Genomic DNA, 16,083 nt, shown 5'->3' on the forward strand with positions numbered 1-16,083 from the left:
TACTTGGAAATTTGTTCATATCCAGCCAGTTCCTAAAAAGGGTGACAAATCCCTCCCATCCAATTATTGTCCCATTGCAATTACTTCTACTCTTTCTAAAGTAATGGAGAAATCAATTAACCGCCAACTCTTAAACTACCTAGAAACCTTCCGTCTGATCAACGATCGCCAGTATTGATTCCGTCAGTGTCAATCCACTGATGATATTCTGGCTTATGTTACCCATTTATGCATAAATTCAATGGAAAAGTTTGGTGAAACACAAGCAGTTGCTCTTTACATCTCAAAGGCTTACAATCGTGTTTTGCATAAAGGTCTTCTAAACAAGCTTTCATCTTATGGTTTGCAAACTGTTTTTTGTAATTGGTTATCCAGTTTTCATTCTGATCGCTCACTGAGGGTGATGGTAGATGGCTGTCTTCTAACTTCTCCACTAATGCTGGTGTCTCCCAAGGTTCAGTTCTTTCCCCCACTCTTTTCCTCTTGTATATTAATGACCTTCTTCCATTGACTGGAAATCCTATCCATAGTTTTGCCGATGATAGCACACAGCATTCCACTCATTTTGAGAAACCTTGCTGTGCTCAATCAGCTTCAACTTCTCAAATATCCACTACCAATTCTTCTACTCCTATGCTTATCTTTGGTGACACTCCGATTTCTAGGCAAAATGATATATCTCTTTTGGGGATTACCCCGACTTCTAATCTCTCTTGGCACAAGCTCAATACAAATATTGCTTCCTCTGCATCTAAAAAACTTGGTTTTCTGTTTCACTCTCGGTGTTACTTTTCTTCCAAACAACTGTTCACTCTGTACGAATCGCAAATCCACCCTACCATGGAATATTGTTCCCAAATCCGGGGGAAGAGGGCAGTTAGGTTAATTAATGACTCATCTCTAACAGTCTTTCCACTTGCTGGCTCATAGACGTACTGTTCTGCTGCATGCCTTTTCTACACATACCTCCACGGGCACTGTTCTTCTGAATTGGCTTCTATAATTCCCACTCTCTCTTTCAAAACAGTCCGAACACATGCCAACACCAGCCAACATCCATTTACTGTCCGGCTTCAAACTCACAGAACCAACTTTTCGTCTTCCTCGTTTATTCATTCAACTACCATTTTCTGGAACAACCTTCCTTCATATGTCTTTCCTAAAAATTGTAGTCTACAGAAGTTCAAGTCTAATGTCAACAAATATCTTCTCTCGTCTTCTTGACCTCCAACCCAAGCACGGTATTAGTAATATAAGTTGTAATACCTCTCGCTTTTGGGGTTTTCATAAAAACAAAAAAACTCAAAATTAGCAAATTATTTGCAAAGGCAGCTTTGTTTAAATTATATCTCATATTGTGAATACCTTCACAATGAGTTGGCCGTGATATTGCACTACTTCGAATAAGTAATGCTTCACCGAAAAGAGAAGACTATTGTTACTTATTCTCAACGGATACCCAGACTGCACTGTTTTGGGGCTATTTTGCCCTTCTTTGGTGGATGGGTCTAATTCTCTTGCAGCCTGAAGCATCAGTCCTTAATGCATTTTAGTCTTAATTCACCTTATACATCATCAGGCATCTCTCATATTGTGGAGTTATACTTCATAACAGTTTTGCCATCATTGCATCACTAGGGTACCTATCCACCCACTAAAGAAGGGCCAAAGAGCCCTGAAACAGTGCCGTCTGGGTGGTGGTATCCACTGAGAATAAGTAACGATGGTCTTCTCTTTTCGGTGAAGCATTACTTATTCAAATAGTGCAATATCATGGCAACTCGTTGTGAAGGTATTCACAATATGAGATATAACTTAAACGATGCCGCCTTTTCAAATAATTTGCTAATTAAAAGTTTAGCTGTGTACTAATATGATGCAGTTGCACTAACTTGCATGTTGTCTAATTCTCTTGTGCCTGAGACATTAGTCCTTAATGCATTCTAATATAATAAATATATAAAATGAAATAACACACACACACACACACACGCATACACACACACACACATGCACGCACGCGCACACATTTCTATAAGTGACAAACTACAATGTTATTAAATAAATTGATAAGTACCTTTTGACAACAGGAATAACGTTTTTTCTTTTGGCAGATGCAGAATAAAAAAAAAAAAAAAAAACCTTCCCATTTCACCCATCCAGTCACTCCAAATGTTTGTCTAGTTCAGTCTTAAATTTATTCAGGTCATCAACTTCCACAACAACAGTTGGAAGTCTGTTCCAGCAACCAACTACCCGCTGGTTAAAGGCAAATTTCTGCACATTTATTCTACAACTGTCTTTCTTCAATTTGAATCTATGACCCCTCAGGTTCTTAATCTGAGCAAGCAGAAGTATCTTGTCAGCATTGAGCCTGCTCAAATCATTCAAAGCCTTATACATCTCAATCAGTTCACTGCACGGGTGTCTAGTCCCCAGATGCAGCCACTTGCAGAACTTAAGCCTTTCTTCATAAGTGCACCCCTTTGTTCCTCTCACCAATCTTGTTGCCCTTCTCTGTACTCGTTCTAGCAATTCTACATCCTTCCTAAAATGAGGCCTCCAGACCTGTATACAGTATTCAAGGTGCGGCCTGACCATTTCCTTATACAAAGGGATAATCACCTCCTTGTCTCTGCTAGCAAAATTCCTATATATCATTGACAAAACTCCGTGATCTGATCTGGCAGCCCATCTGCATTGCTCAGAGAACTTCATATCTGACTGCACAATTACCCCAGGTCTTTTTCATTCTCCACCTCGATAAGTGTAGTAACACAGAGTTGGTACATTTCTCTTGGGTTACTGCTACCCATATGCAGTACTTTGCATTTTTCAATGTTAAACTTTAGTTGCCACTTTTCAGCGCATTTTCCTAACTTTTCTAGATCCTGTTGCAGTAGCATACTGTGTTTAGTGTCATTAACAACCCTAGCAACCATTGTATCATCAAAGGTTGCTAGGTTCCCCTTAATCATCAGCAAACTTGGACATTAAGCCTGAAATATCTTCATCGATATCATTGATAAATACACAAAACGCCCAGCACCGAATACCAGGGGACACCACTAATAAAATTAGTCCATGAAGGAAAGTGTCCATTGATTACCACTCTGTCTTCTCCCACCCAACCATCCTTTTATCCACTGTAGCGACTTACCCTTAATGCCATACTGCTCCAATTTGTACAGCAGTCTTCCATGTGCAAAAGTATCAAAAGCTTTCCTGAAATCCAAGTATATGACATCAAAATTATTTTTTGCATCCAGTTCCTTTGTGACCACATCATAGTATCCAATCAAATTGGTCAGACAAGACTTCCCCTTAACAAACCCTTGCTGTGTCTGAACTATAACTGCAGTCTTGTCTAGATGATCTTGCATAGCTTCCTTATTATTATTATTAACTGTATGGTGCAAGGAAGTCTGAGGTTTGTGCTGAGAGAGAGAGAGAGAGAGAGAGAACAAAAGTCAGAAGTAGAAGGGAATCACCAAAAAAGAGAAGAATATGAATCCAGCTCAGGACCCTGGGTGTGCCAAGTCCATGCTCACCAGATGTGAGACCTCCTTAACCAGTGACTCCATTATTTTCCCTAGAACAGAAGTTAGACTAACAGGTCTGTAATTACCCGTGAACCCTTTGATCCCCCTTTGTAAATTTGGGACACATTTGCACATTTCCAGTATATGGGGACCTCCCCTGAGTCCAAGAAAGCTTTCATAATTATGAGAAGTCACAGTGCATTTAGATGCTGAAATATTTTTTAAATTAAATGCTATATTAAATGCATTTAAATTAAAACATTTAAATGCTGAAACACTTTTGTTATTACCACATTATTACCACGTTGACCAAGATTTTTGCAGCTCCAGCTAATGCTAGTTTTCATTTATATTTAGTCGTTTTATTGACTTAATTGTTATACTAAATTATTTTCTATAAGTAGTTTTATAGTTCTAGCCAAGCTCCATGGTTTATTTTTGAATTTAGATAGTGATTTTGAAAGTTAATAAGTAGTGTCCATAGATTTTACGTTCGTAACTTGCCACCATTGTTATACGATACAGAAAGCGTAAGGTTTAACAAAAAACTAGATAGTGAAAAAAGTAGCAGTGTATTAGAAATCTGTTAGATTAGTATAGTATTATCGATTAATCAGTAAAATTGAATAATCTTATTAAAGTTCATTGTTAATTAAATTAAACTTAACGGAATCATGACCCAGACTAGAGCAGCAAAGCAGTGCTCAAAGAATAGCCATAGAATAGCCAGCACTCTGGCTATTCTTTGAGCACTAGAGTGCTGTGGCTCACAGGAGAACTGAAGAAGGCGATTCTCCAACACATCACAGTCTAAAACAGGTGCCTCTGTAGCCAGGTGGGCAGGAGCAGCAGCGCATAGCACAGGCTTCTTGATTAGACCGGGGTTCGAGCCCGTGCCCACCAAATATGAAGGATGCGGAAAGGTCAGGGAATGACCACCGCATATCCGCGGAGCAATATGGCCTTAGTTGCTAATGCTCCTAAAAACCAAATAACAACAACAGTCTAAAACAATGTGTGAAATGTGAAATGTTTGCAGACCTGTCAAGAACAGGACATGATCTAGCCAAGGAGGATGTCTTTGTGTGTAAGTGCAGAGAATTTTAAGAAAATAGCCGCCAACTCAGCATTCTGATGGGCATCTATGAGAGTTTGAGATGTAGGGTAAATGCCCTCGAATAAATTAATAAGAGGGGCCCATCAAGCTCTCAGCTGCCCAACTCAATGCCAGAGCTCACTCCTGTGAATCAGGAAACATAGCAGCACTCTCCATGGCAGAATGTGCTGGTCCCACAGGAACTAGTTATTGTCAGTGACTCTATTGTCAGGTAGATGGGAAATATATTATGCAAAAAGGATAGGTGGAACAGGATCAGTGTATATCTGCCAGGGGCAAAAGTTGATGATGTTGTAAGGCAGATATCTTCTTTTAGGGGCACAAAATATTGTTGTACAAGTTGGCACTAATGACCTTAAGAGTAAGAGATATGAAGATTTACTTAACAAGTACAGGCCAATGCTGGAAAAAAGTCGCAAGTTAGGGTTAAATTTGAAAGTGTCAGCAATTCTGCCCAGACACGATAGGAGGGAGTATATGATGAGAGGCTTGTCATTCACTTTAGCCCTGGAGAGATTCTGCAAGGCTCACTGAGCAGAATTTTTTTCAGCGTGGTTTGTGCTTACTAACAGGAGAGACTGCTTCTACAGGGATGGGATACACTTAAGAAAGGGTGCAAGATTATTTACTGATGCTATCGAGGCAGTGTTAGGTGGGTCAGAAAACTGCTAGGTTGGGGGGGATTCACAGACTAAAAGATTAACAATGCCCACAGGCAGAGGCCAAAGTGATTCTTGCAATGCTTCTATTGTAATGAACAGCAGCCTAGAGAGCAAGTTTCTGGGGAATTCAAGAGCTGCTGAAAGTAATCATGGAACAAGTAAATACATGGGCTGTGTTAGGGTAACTAAGAATAAGAACAAGTGCTTGTATACTTGCATGTACACTAATGCTAGAAGTATAGTAAATAAACTTGATGAATTTGAAGTGTTGATCAAGACAACAAAGGCAGATATTGCTGGTATATATCAAAGATATGGTGTCACACAGATACAAGCAGTGCAGAATTGCAATTTGGAGAATACAGAAAGGACAGACAGGGTAGGAAGGGAGGAGAGCTATGCTGTTAGTTAGGAAACATAAAATCTAAGGAAGTGCATCCAGTTGACACGGGTGGACAGTGCAATATTCGGTCTGTCTTGTAATGTGGGATTTTAACTTTCCAGATATTGACTAGAACTTGTGGGTTGATCACTTGTATGCTAGCAAGACATTTGTGGATTTATTGGAGGGTTGTTTTCTACTGCAACATGTTCGAGGGGCAACCAGAGAGAGTAATACCCTTAATCTGATTATCAGCAGTGATTATTCGTGCATTCAGAATTTGCAGATAAAGGAACCACTAGGTGACAGTGATCACAGTGTACTGATGTGGGATTTACTTAAAGATGTAACTACCAACATGGTTAAAGGGAAGTGTTTATGTTTTCGTAAAGGTAACTACAGTGGTCTCAGACAGTTTTTAAATTCTTTACAGTGGGATCAACTGATGATGTTACCAACGGTGAATTCTAAATGGGAAGCCTTCAGGGACAATCTTGGAGGCTACTGGGCTTTTCATAACAACTAAGAAATACTGTTCAAGGTTCAGGACAAAATGATGTTGAATGAATTAATGAGGTTGTGGTAGAGAAGAAAAATGCATAGGATGCATATAAATTATCAGGCAGCACAGAAGCCTATGGCAGGTATAAGCTAGTCTGTAATCAAGTCACAAAGGAGATTAGGAAGGCAAAGCCAGATTACGAGAAATCTTTGGGAAAGGACGCAAAGATAAACAGCAAAGAGTTCTTTACTTATGTAAACTCTAGAAGGAAGGGAATGAATCAGATTGGTCCACTTAACACAGATGGTTCGACTATTGATGATCCTGCTCAAGTAGCTGATCAACTGAATGAGTATTTTGCATCTACATTAACATGTGGAGTTATTCAAGGATGGGAATGCCAGAAGTTTATCAAACTCTAACAAGGAGCTAAGTGATTTTGTAATAACTGAGAACAAAGTGAAGGAAAAATTGTTGAAGTTAAACATATAAAAGGCACCTGGGGCAGATGGAGTCTATCCAGTTATAATGATGGAGGCAACAAGGGAAGTAAGCAAACCCCTACCCATAATTATGATAGCATCCTTAGAGTCAGGGGAAGTCCCCACGGACTGGAGATGTGCAAATGTATCCCCAATTCACAAAGGGGATTCAAAGGGTGACACAAATAATTATAGACCTGTTAGTTTAACTTCTGTTCCAGGGAAAATAATGGAGTCACTGGTAAAAGAGGTGATACAGGATCACCTAGACAAGACAGCAGTAATAGTTCAGACACAGCATGGGTTTGTTAAGGGGAAGTCTTGTCTGACCAATTTGATTGGATACTACAATGTGGTCACAAAGGAACTGGATGTAAAAAATAATTTTGATATCATATACTTGGATTTCAGGAAAGCTTTTGATACTGTTGCACACGGAAAACTGCTGTAGAAATTGGAGGAGTATGACATTAAGGGTAAGTTGCTACAATGAATAAAAATGATGGTTGAGTGGGAGAAAACAGAGTGGTAATCAATGGACACTTTCCTTCGTGGACTAATGTTATTAGTAGTATCCCCTGGTATTCGGTGCTGGGCCCATTGTTGTTTTGTGTATTTATCAATGATATCGACGACAGTATATCAGGCTTAATGTCCGAATTTGCTGATGATACAAAGGTTTCCAGGGTTGTTAATGACACTAAACTCAGTATGCTACTGCAACAGGATCTAGAAAAGTTAAGCAGATGGGCTGAGAAGTGGCAACTGAAGTTTAAAATTGAAAAATGCAAAGTACTGTATATGGGTAGCAGTAACCCAAGAGAAATGTGCCAACTCTGTGTTACTACACTTAGCGAGTTGGAAAATGAAAAAGACCTGGGGGTAATTCTACAGTCAGATATGAAGTTCTCTGAGCAGTGCAGATGGGCTGTCAGATCAGGTCATGGAGTTTTGTCAATGATATATAAGAATTTTGCAAGCAGAGATAAGAAGGTGATTATCCCTTTGTATAAGGAAATAGTCAGGCCACACCTTGAGTAGTACTATATACAGATCTGAAGGCCTCGTTTTAGGAAGGATGTAGAGTTGCTAGAACGAGTATAGAGAAGGGCAACAAGATTGGTGAGAGGAACAAAGGGGTGCACTTATGAAGAAAGGCTTAAGTTCTGCAAGTTGCAGCATCTGAGACTAGGCATCTGTGAGGTGATCTGATCGAGGTGTATAAGGCCTTGAATGGTTTGAGCAGGTTCAATGTTGACGGGATACTTCCGCATGCTCAGATTAAGAATCTCATGGGGCATAGATTCAAATTGAGGAAAGACAGTTGTAAAATAGATGTGCAGAAGTTTGCCTTTAGCCAGCAGGTAGTGTTTTTTTTTTTTTTTTTCATGAAACCCCAAACATGAGAGGTATTAGAACCTATAGCACTTAGTACTGTGATTGGTTTGGAGGTTGAGAAGATGAGAGAAGATATGTTGACATTAGACTTGATCTTCTGTAGACTGAAATTTTCAGGAAACACATATGAAGGAAGGTTGTTCCAGAAAACGGCAGTTGAATGAATAAATGAGGAAGGTGAAAAGTTGGTTCTGCGAGTTTAAAGTTGAACAGTAACTGGATGTTGGCGGCATGTGTTCGGACTATTTTGAAAGGGAGAGCAGGAATTATAGAAGCCAATTCAGAAGAACAGTGCCCATTGAATATCTGTAGAAAAGTTGATTGGTGGAACAGACTTCCATCTGTTGTTGTGGAAGTTGATAGCTTAAATAAATTTAAGGCTGAACTAAACAAACATTTGGACTGACCGGATGGGTGAAATTGGAAGGGTTTTTTTTTTTTTTTCTTTTTGGCTAATGCTATATAAGCTTGCTTTCTTGCATCATATCCCTCAACTAATGCTAATGCTAACACTTTTGATATTATGTATCTAGAATTAATGAAGTTTTTAATTCATTAATTCTACATAAATGAATACAAAGTTCCCTTTGTATTCATTTATGTATGTATGAGAAGTTATGGTACAAACTAGGGCATGCTGGCATTACTGGGAAGAAGGTCATCAAGTGGATCAAGGGAACTGAAAGGAGGCACAAAGGTGATAATTAATGGGCATAGTTTAGAGTAGACCAATGCAGAGAGCAGATTCTCTCAAGTTTCTGTGTCCCACCATTTCTGATTTTCTTCAATACACTGATTGATGAGGATATATAACAAAAGCTGTCAAATTTTCTGATGCTTTTAAAGTACATAATAAGGATAGTTAATAATTGGGAACAGGCTATAATGCTTCAGAATGTAAGATCAGTTACACATAGGGACTGAAAGATGGCAACTGAAGTTTAATCCTGCTGAGTATAAAGTTTTGCATTTGGGGAAAAGAAATCTGGGGGATGGCATCTAGACAAGAAATTAAAGGTAGTTCAGAATGAGAAAGATTTAGAGATTATGATAAGAGCAAACACAGTTTTTCTTGCAGTGTAAGCAGATGGTCAGAAGGCTCAGGGTGTACTAGCAAAGATTAATAAAATTGCCAGCAAGGAAAAAGATGTTATTATTCCTCTTTATAAAACAATGGTGAGACTGGGAGGAAGTGCTATGAGTTGTCTCTTTGATGAAATCTGAAAAGATGTGGACTGCAGAGGCAGGAGATCTAAAGAACGGCCTCATAGAGGCCGTTCTTTAGATCTCCTGTCTTATATGTGGTTTAAAGCCATTATAGGAATACGTAAAATGAATAAAGGAGATATTTTCATACTACCAGGAAAAACAAGAACAAGGAGACACAAATACAAAATTTTGGGAAGCAGCAGATTAGATCTTAGATTAGGTTTGCATCTGGGGAGCACACTGCCTCCCATTTGAGTATTAGGTAGATAATAGGTATAAGTATTAGATAGCTGAAGTAGCAAGCCTGACAAGATTCAAGATGAAATTGAATTGTTATTTTTTAAAAATAAGTAAATTGTGATTGCAGAGTTTTCTTTTCTTTCTTCTTCTTCTTCTCGTTTTTTTTTTTTTTTTTTTTCTTGTTGATGCCAAATAAATTTGCTTCCTTGTATCATTTGCCCTGATTAAATTTTGAATTTTATAGTTACAAGAATAATTTAATTTTATCTTAAAACCAATTTATTATGCTAATTTTAGTCTACTGCACAGCAACACCATGACTTCAGAAAACATCAACAATTACACTGGCAATACACCACTCCATGTTTTGCATTGTTGGATTGATGTACTTGGACTGATGTATTCATGAAATTAGGAGTACATTAATTCAAGCAGCACAGAGCACTAGTTATCATTGGTCCACCTGATATAAATAGAAAAATACATAAAAATTGAAAGGATTAGGGTTAATTAACAAACTGTAAATTGTTAAAGGTTATTTAATTCTTAAACACTTTGGTTGGTGAATGATTTTTAATCATGACTCAGATATGAAGTTTTCTGAACAGTGCAGATGGGCTAAAAGAATAGCTCATGGAGTCTTGTCACTGATATACAAGAATTTTGCTAGCAGGGATAAGGAGGTGATTATCCCCTTGTCTTGTATAAGGAAATGGTCAGGTCTGGAGGCCTCATTTAAGGAAAGATGTACAGCTGCTGGATCAAGTACAGAGAAGGGAACCAGATTGGTGAGTGGACAAAGGGCTGCTCTTACCAAGAAAGGCTTAAATCCTGAAAATTGCAGTGTCTGGGGACTATGCACCTGTGAGGTGATATGATTGAGTTGTATAAGGCCTAGAATGGTTTGAGCAAGCTCAATGCTGATGGAATTCTTCCTCTTGTTTAGATTATGCACCTGAGGAGGGGATAAATTCAAACTGAGGTAAGAAAGTTGTAGAATAGATGAGCAGAAATTTGCCTTTAGCTAGTGGGTAGTTGATTGCTGGAACAAACTTCTGTCGTTGTGGAAGTTGACAGCTTAAATAAATTCAAGGCAGAACTAGACAAATTTTTGGAGTGAATGGCTGGGTGAAATGGGAAGGTTTTATTTATTTATTTTTCTGGCTGATGCTGTATAAGCTTGCTTTCTTGCATCATATGCCTCTACTAGAACTAATGCTAATAGTATACTATTTTTAGAAGTAAATGCCCTCTAACTCACATATGTATATTTACCTTCCAACTTTTGTAAGCACTCCTTTCCAATTTTTGCCATCAATACTATAAAGAAAAGAGGTAGTATAGTATCAGTAGTAACAAAATCAATGAGAAAGATAGTTTTCAATTTAAATATCATTTTGATTTGAGATCGTTTTTTAAACTCAACTAGGAACAAGAAACTAGACTACTGCATATACCAGGAATGGCAAAGCAATGGTGCCTGCCACAACTGGTATTCACACAGGGAAATATATGGGCACATGGCCACTTATAAATAGTTTATATCTTTCTATACATTAAAAGAGTTTTAAATGAAGTAGCCATTGCAAAGTATAAATAGTTTATATCTTTCTATACATTAAAAGAGTTTTCCCCCTAGTGACATTTATTTGAGCCAATGGGAGAAGAGGGTGAGGCAATTACGTCCCTACAAATGCACATGTAAATAATTACATAGGTCATTTTGTTGGCCACGTAAATAATTACGTGGCCAACAATGGCAGTTAGCTGTGATGATTTCTTTTATATGTGCTCTTGCTAAATAGTCTATACATATGGTTTTAAGGTGTTTATTTTAAATTCTTTTGTGAAACTCGAGTATAGTGTGATAAGGTTCTTCAGGTTTGACTATTTACAATCATGGAAAGGTAATCTTTATGCTAAATTTACGATAATCCTGTTTTGGATGTTTCAGCTGCAACAATATTCCTCATGCATTATAGAACCCTAAGCAAAATAGGGAGAACAGGGATGCAGATTGAGCAGAGCAATTACGTCACTACAAATGCACAAGTAAATAATTATATAGGTCATTTCCTGATTAGATATCAATCAGTGCATTTCGACAGGTGTGTCTTTTACGTATAAAAGATTTGACTTACTCCATAATACCTCTACATTTTATGTAGAAAAGAGTGCATGGGGGTTAGCGAGCATGGGGCAAAGCCCTCTAGTTATTATTAAAAAACGTTTTTCTGAAGAGACAATTGATGGTCTCTCAATCTGGCAATGAAAACTGTTAAGTGTAATTGCATGTAGAATTATACAGCAAGAAAGTTCTCATTATAACTTTTCAATTGTACTTTATACAAACATCTGATCATTAATAACAATAAAGACACTTACTAATTTTAGTCCCCAACCCACGCATACAAAAATTGTATATATATTTTTTTGGTTCAGCTTACTTTGGTACCAGGTATTTGGCATGCTTGTGGCCAGCTTACAAACTTTCTGACTGCAAAGTGTAATCGAAAAGTTTTTCGACTGGTCACAAGATAACCCTACCATAGTTATTACAGAACTCATCTGTTAGGCGAGAGCAAATTAACCTGGAAAGCAGCTTGGCAGATTGATCACGATTTATTTGCTGTTTATTTAAAAACTGCTGAATATTTCATTCAGAAGTGACACATCATGAAGTAAGGTCACAGGCAATGCTGACTCATTTACAGTTTATTTAAAACTGTTTTATGTGTTGCTCAAAAGTGATGCATCATGAAGTAGCCATTTATAGTGTTCTTTTCTGATTTGTTTTTATCAAAATGAGTGACTTTATAAAGACAGTACATCTGCATCAACACTAGCATATAGGTTTCTGTAGGTTTCAAAATTTCTACAGAAATCTACACATTAAAACTTGCTCCTGGAGACGAAACTGAGCAGAAGCCAAACATTTAAGGGGAATGAATTCTGTTGACAATACTGAATATTCAGTTTTTAAACATTTAGTACTGTCATGATACAAATTAAAATATTTGTTCACCTCACAGGTACTTGTTATATGTGGTTTATCTATGGACGTGTGATGCTCATAGGCATCACGTCAAAGCATTTTAATGCAAAATTTGAACGTGAACATATTGCTGCCAAATTTGTGTATTATATGATAATTGACAACCAAAAGCAGAATCAATGTATGTCAGAATCTTCAAGAAAATACTTAGAAAGCCTCATGATTCCTTCATCACAGGTAATCATTATTATTATTATTATTAGCCATATGGTGCAAGGAAGCCTGAGGCTTATGCTGCACCAGCCAAAAAAAAAATTCTGAGTTACCCAGAGAGAGAGAGAGAGAGAGAGAGAGAGAGAGAGAGAAGCAGAAGGGAATCACCAAGAAAGAGAAGAATGATGATATCCAGCTCAGGACCCTGGGTGTGCCAAGCCCATACTCACCAGATGAGAGCCACTGGAGTATGAGATAGAATTATGGGCATGACTTTGAAATAAAGAATGTCTTCACTACTGTAGAGTTCAATTTCATCATGCCTGAAAGCCAGATAATTTTACTGCAGAGTGAAGAGCATACTGTTGATGAAGTTGTACATCAGGAATTTATCCAACAGGAAACAACAGCAAATCAACATTTTCTACAGGGGCACAGCAAAAACATCAATGTTTTTGATGTTTTTTGATGCACAGCATGTTAAAACACTATAAAGGTAAAGGTAAAACCTATAATTAATACTAATCTTGAAGCAGTTGGGCCAAACAAAGTTTTCCGAGATGCTGCATAGTATACTTTTAACGTTGGACATTAATTAGATTTAAAATATGAACTAAAGAAAAAATTTTTTGCACTTAGTGATTTAGATCCTGAGCTGGATATCATTATCCTTCTCTTTCTTGGTGATTCCCTTCTACCTCTCTCTCTCTAAGGGTAACTCGGAGTTTTTTTTTTTTTTTTGCTGGTGCAGCATAAGCCTCAGGCTTCCTTGCACCATATAGCTAATAATAATAATAATAATATAGCATTTTCACATGTCAAATATAAATTGACAATCAGTGTTTTATAATAGATGTCCTTTTTTGGATTTTAAAATATGGCAACCCTACAAGATACTGACACAAATTAAAATATATACATTTATATCAGTAAGTGAACATATTCTTGCACATTTAGAACCTTTAAAATTAAACAATATTTCAGCCTTTAAACTTGAACATACATTTGTGTTCTTAATGTTAGCTACATGCTGCCTATATATATATGAAAAAATAGAAGATAAAAACTGAACTATTCTTTTATTTAAATAATTAATAAAAATACATACACAGTTCCCTAAAAGCAATTAAAATAGTTAAAAAAATTTTTAAACTTACGTTTCAAAATAATCCAAAAACTTTTCTGCTACTATCTGAGGAACAAGAATCTGATTTAAGTTTAAATATGTAAATAGAGCTTCTAGTTCTTTATAACTCTGCTGCAAAGAATTCTGTTGCTGAGCATACTTTAAAAAGTTTTCATAAACAGAAGTTTGTACTTTTTTAATTTCTTTCATCAATTTCCAACCCAATTTACCATCCCCATTACGAAATGCTGCACCTGCCAGAGCATTAAGTGATTCATCTAATGGTGAAATGTGATTCTGTTTCTCTAAGACTGTAAGGGCATCTTTCCACTTACTTGTTCCACTAAGTCCAATAATGATATTGTGACAAGTAAGTGCATCAAAAACATCTAAATTGTGCTTAAATTCTTCAAAAATCCTAAAAATTTTTTCTTCAGGGGGGTCCTCTATCATTCCACAAAGAGCCATATAGCATGATAATGTTACAAATGATGGCGTAATATTCCTTGCATGCATGTAATCCATAAATGAAGTAGCTAGAATATAATTTTGTTTCTTCTGCAGTGCAGTCATTAATATTCCTTCAAAATTAATATCAGTTATCTGTTTTTGCAAGTTCATTGCTTTAGTTTTCAATTCTTCCCACTCTTCAGGAGTTAGAGATTTCTTGTCCTCACATAGTTCATATATTGTGTCAATTAAAATCTTTTTATAATCTATTCCCTTTTGTTTTTTTGGTAAAGAAGCTTCTGCAGTTTGTGTACTAAAATGAGGAATATGGAGAGCATATCCCAATTCTGGAATTTCTTTTTTTAAATGCATATACAGTTTCCTATTATGCTGATATCTACACAAAAGCTGATGGCAATCCTGACAAGCCAATTTTAATATATAAGTTTGGAAATCTGATTTTGGCTTCAGAAATGAAATGAAAGGACGGAACAAAGACATTCTGAAATAAAATATACTATGCATCATACAATATGCCTATGATTAATCCCACACAAAATGTACAGAAACTGTTCTTGAACAAGCCTAAGTTAAAAGTGGAGTACTGTTTTCTTGGAGTTCTGAAACCATCTGGAAAAAAAATAATAATAAAATAAATTATATATATAAACATTTTATAACATTTTGCACTTTAATGTGCATAAACTATTTTACTACTCCTCATCTGTACAATTTACTTTTACAATTTTATAATGCAAATTTAAGCAAGAAAATACTTTTACAATTATCTATAGGTCCTTTTCTACAAGTCTAAGGTAATTATAACTGAAAGGCTGTTATAATTGAAATAATTTGAATTTATGCTTGGGAAGACAAACAGGTGAATGCTGAGTATTGAGGATTTGCTTGACATTATATTTAGCAGTTTACTTACATAACAGTATCAGTTTATAAATGAATCACAGTTCGGTACTTTTATACAAAGGCAAAGGTGGGATAGACAATACGTTGTATAAAAGTTAGAAAATACAATTCACTTACATAACTGATACTGTTATGTAAGTGGATGTAATATCCAGCAAGTCCTCAATACCTGACATTTGCCAAATAATTCCTCAAATAATTATTCCCCAAATAATTTCTCAAATAATAAGTTTTTGAGAAAACTAAAGCCAATGGGACTGTTTCATTTTGTGAAAAACAAGTCTTTTTCTCAGGCTTGTAATAGTAAAAACATTGGCTTTAGTTTTCTCATAAGTAGCCAGATTTTGACTATAGACAAGGTGTCACATTATTACTGAGCTATTTTAGTGCTATTTAAAAAAGAATAACTATTCTGACAAATGTGTACGTGACACTGCCATCTTGACAGTGGGTGTGCAGACACTGTTAGTTCAATGTTGATAGAGGAGTTGAGGGGAAAAAACAGGAATTTTAACTGAGATATCCTGTAGCACTCGATTTTGCTCTAAAGAAAACTTTTTCATAGATTTAAAATAGAAAAACAAACAGAAGTGCTTGATTATTATATAACTTTATACGTTTTTGATGTTAGTTGTTTTATACTGTAATGAACTTTAACTACATACTGAAATTGACTTTCTATATTTTAACATAAGTTCATATTTTTTTTTTTTAGTTTTGTTCATTTTTTTTTATATTTAGCAGTGGCAGATTAAGGTATGGGCTATAAGGGCTCTTATCTGGAGTACCATTCTTTAAGGGGTGCCAAAAACAGAAGAATAATGAGGCAAGAAATATATAT

The 16,083-nt window shown here is 36.4% G+C and overlaps 1 protein-coding gene across 2 annotated transcripts in view; it reads right to left on the reverse strand.

The window, feature by feature from the left end:
* Positions 1 to 16,083, reverse strand: part of mldr (mitochondrial ribonuclease P catalytic subunit) — a 92,072-nt gene that overhangs the window by 55,116 nt on the left and 20,873 nt on the right. For both annotated transcript variants that reach the window (XM_090375633.1, XM_090375634.1), the window contains exons 2-3: positions 13,900 to 14,948; positions 10,810 to 10,854 (exon numbers count right to left, since the gene is read on the reverse strand). In XM_090375633.1, the coding sequence (XP_090231759.1) occupies positions 10,810 to 10,854; positions 13,900 to 14,846 (992 nt within the window). In that variant the 5' untranslated portion in view covers positions 14,847 to 14,948. The remainder of the gene's footprint in view (positions 1 to 10,809; positions 10,855 to 13,899; positions 14,949 to 16,083) is intronic.

Source organism: Mastigoproctus giganteus, chromosome 6 (genome assembly GCF_048544385.1).
Source record: "Mastigoproctus giganteus isolate SK-2022 chromosome 6, ASM4854438v1, whole genome shotgun sequence".
NCBI classification, from domain to species: Eukaryota; Metazoa; Arthropoda; class Arachnida; order Uropygi; family Thelyphonidae; genus Mastigoproctus; species Mastigoproctus giganteus.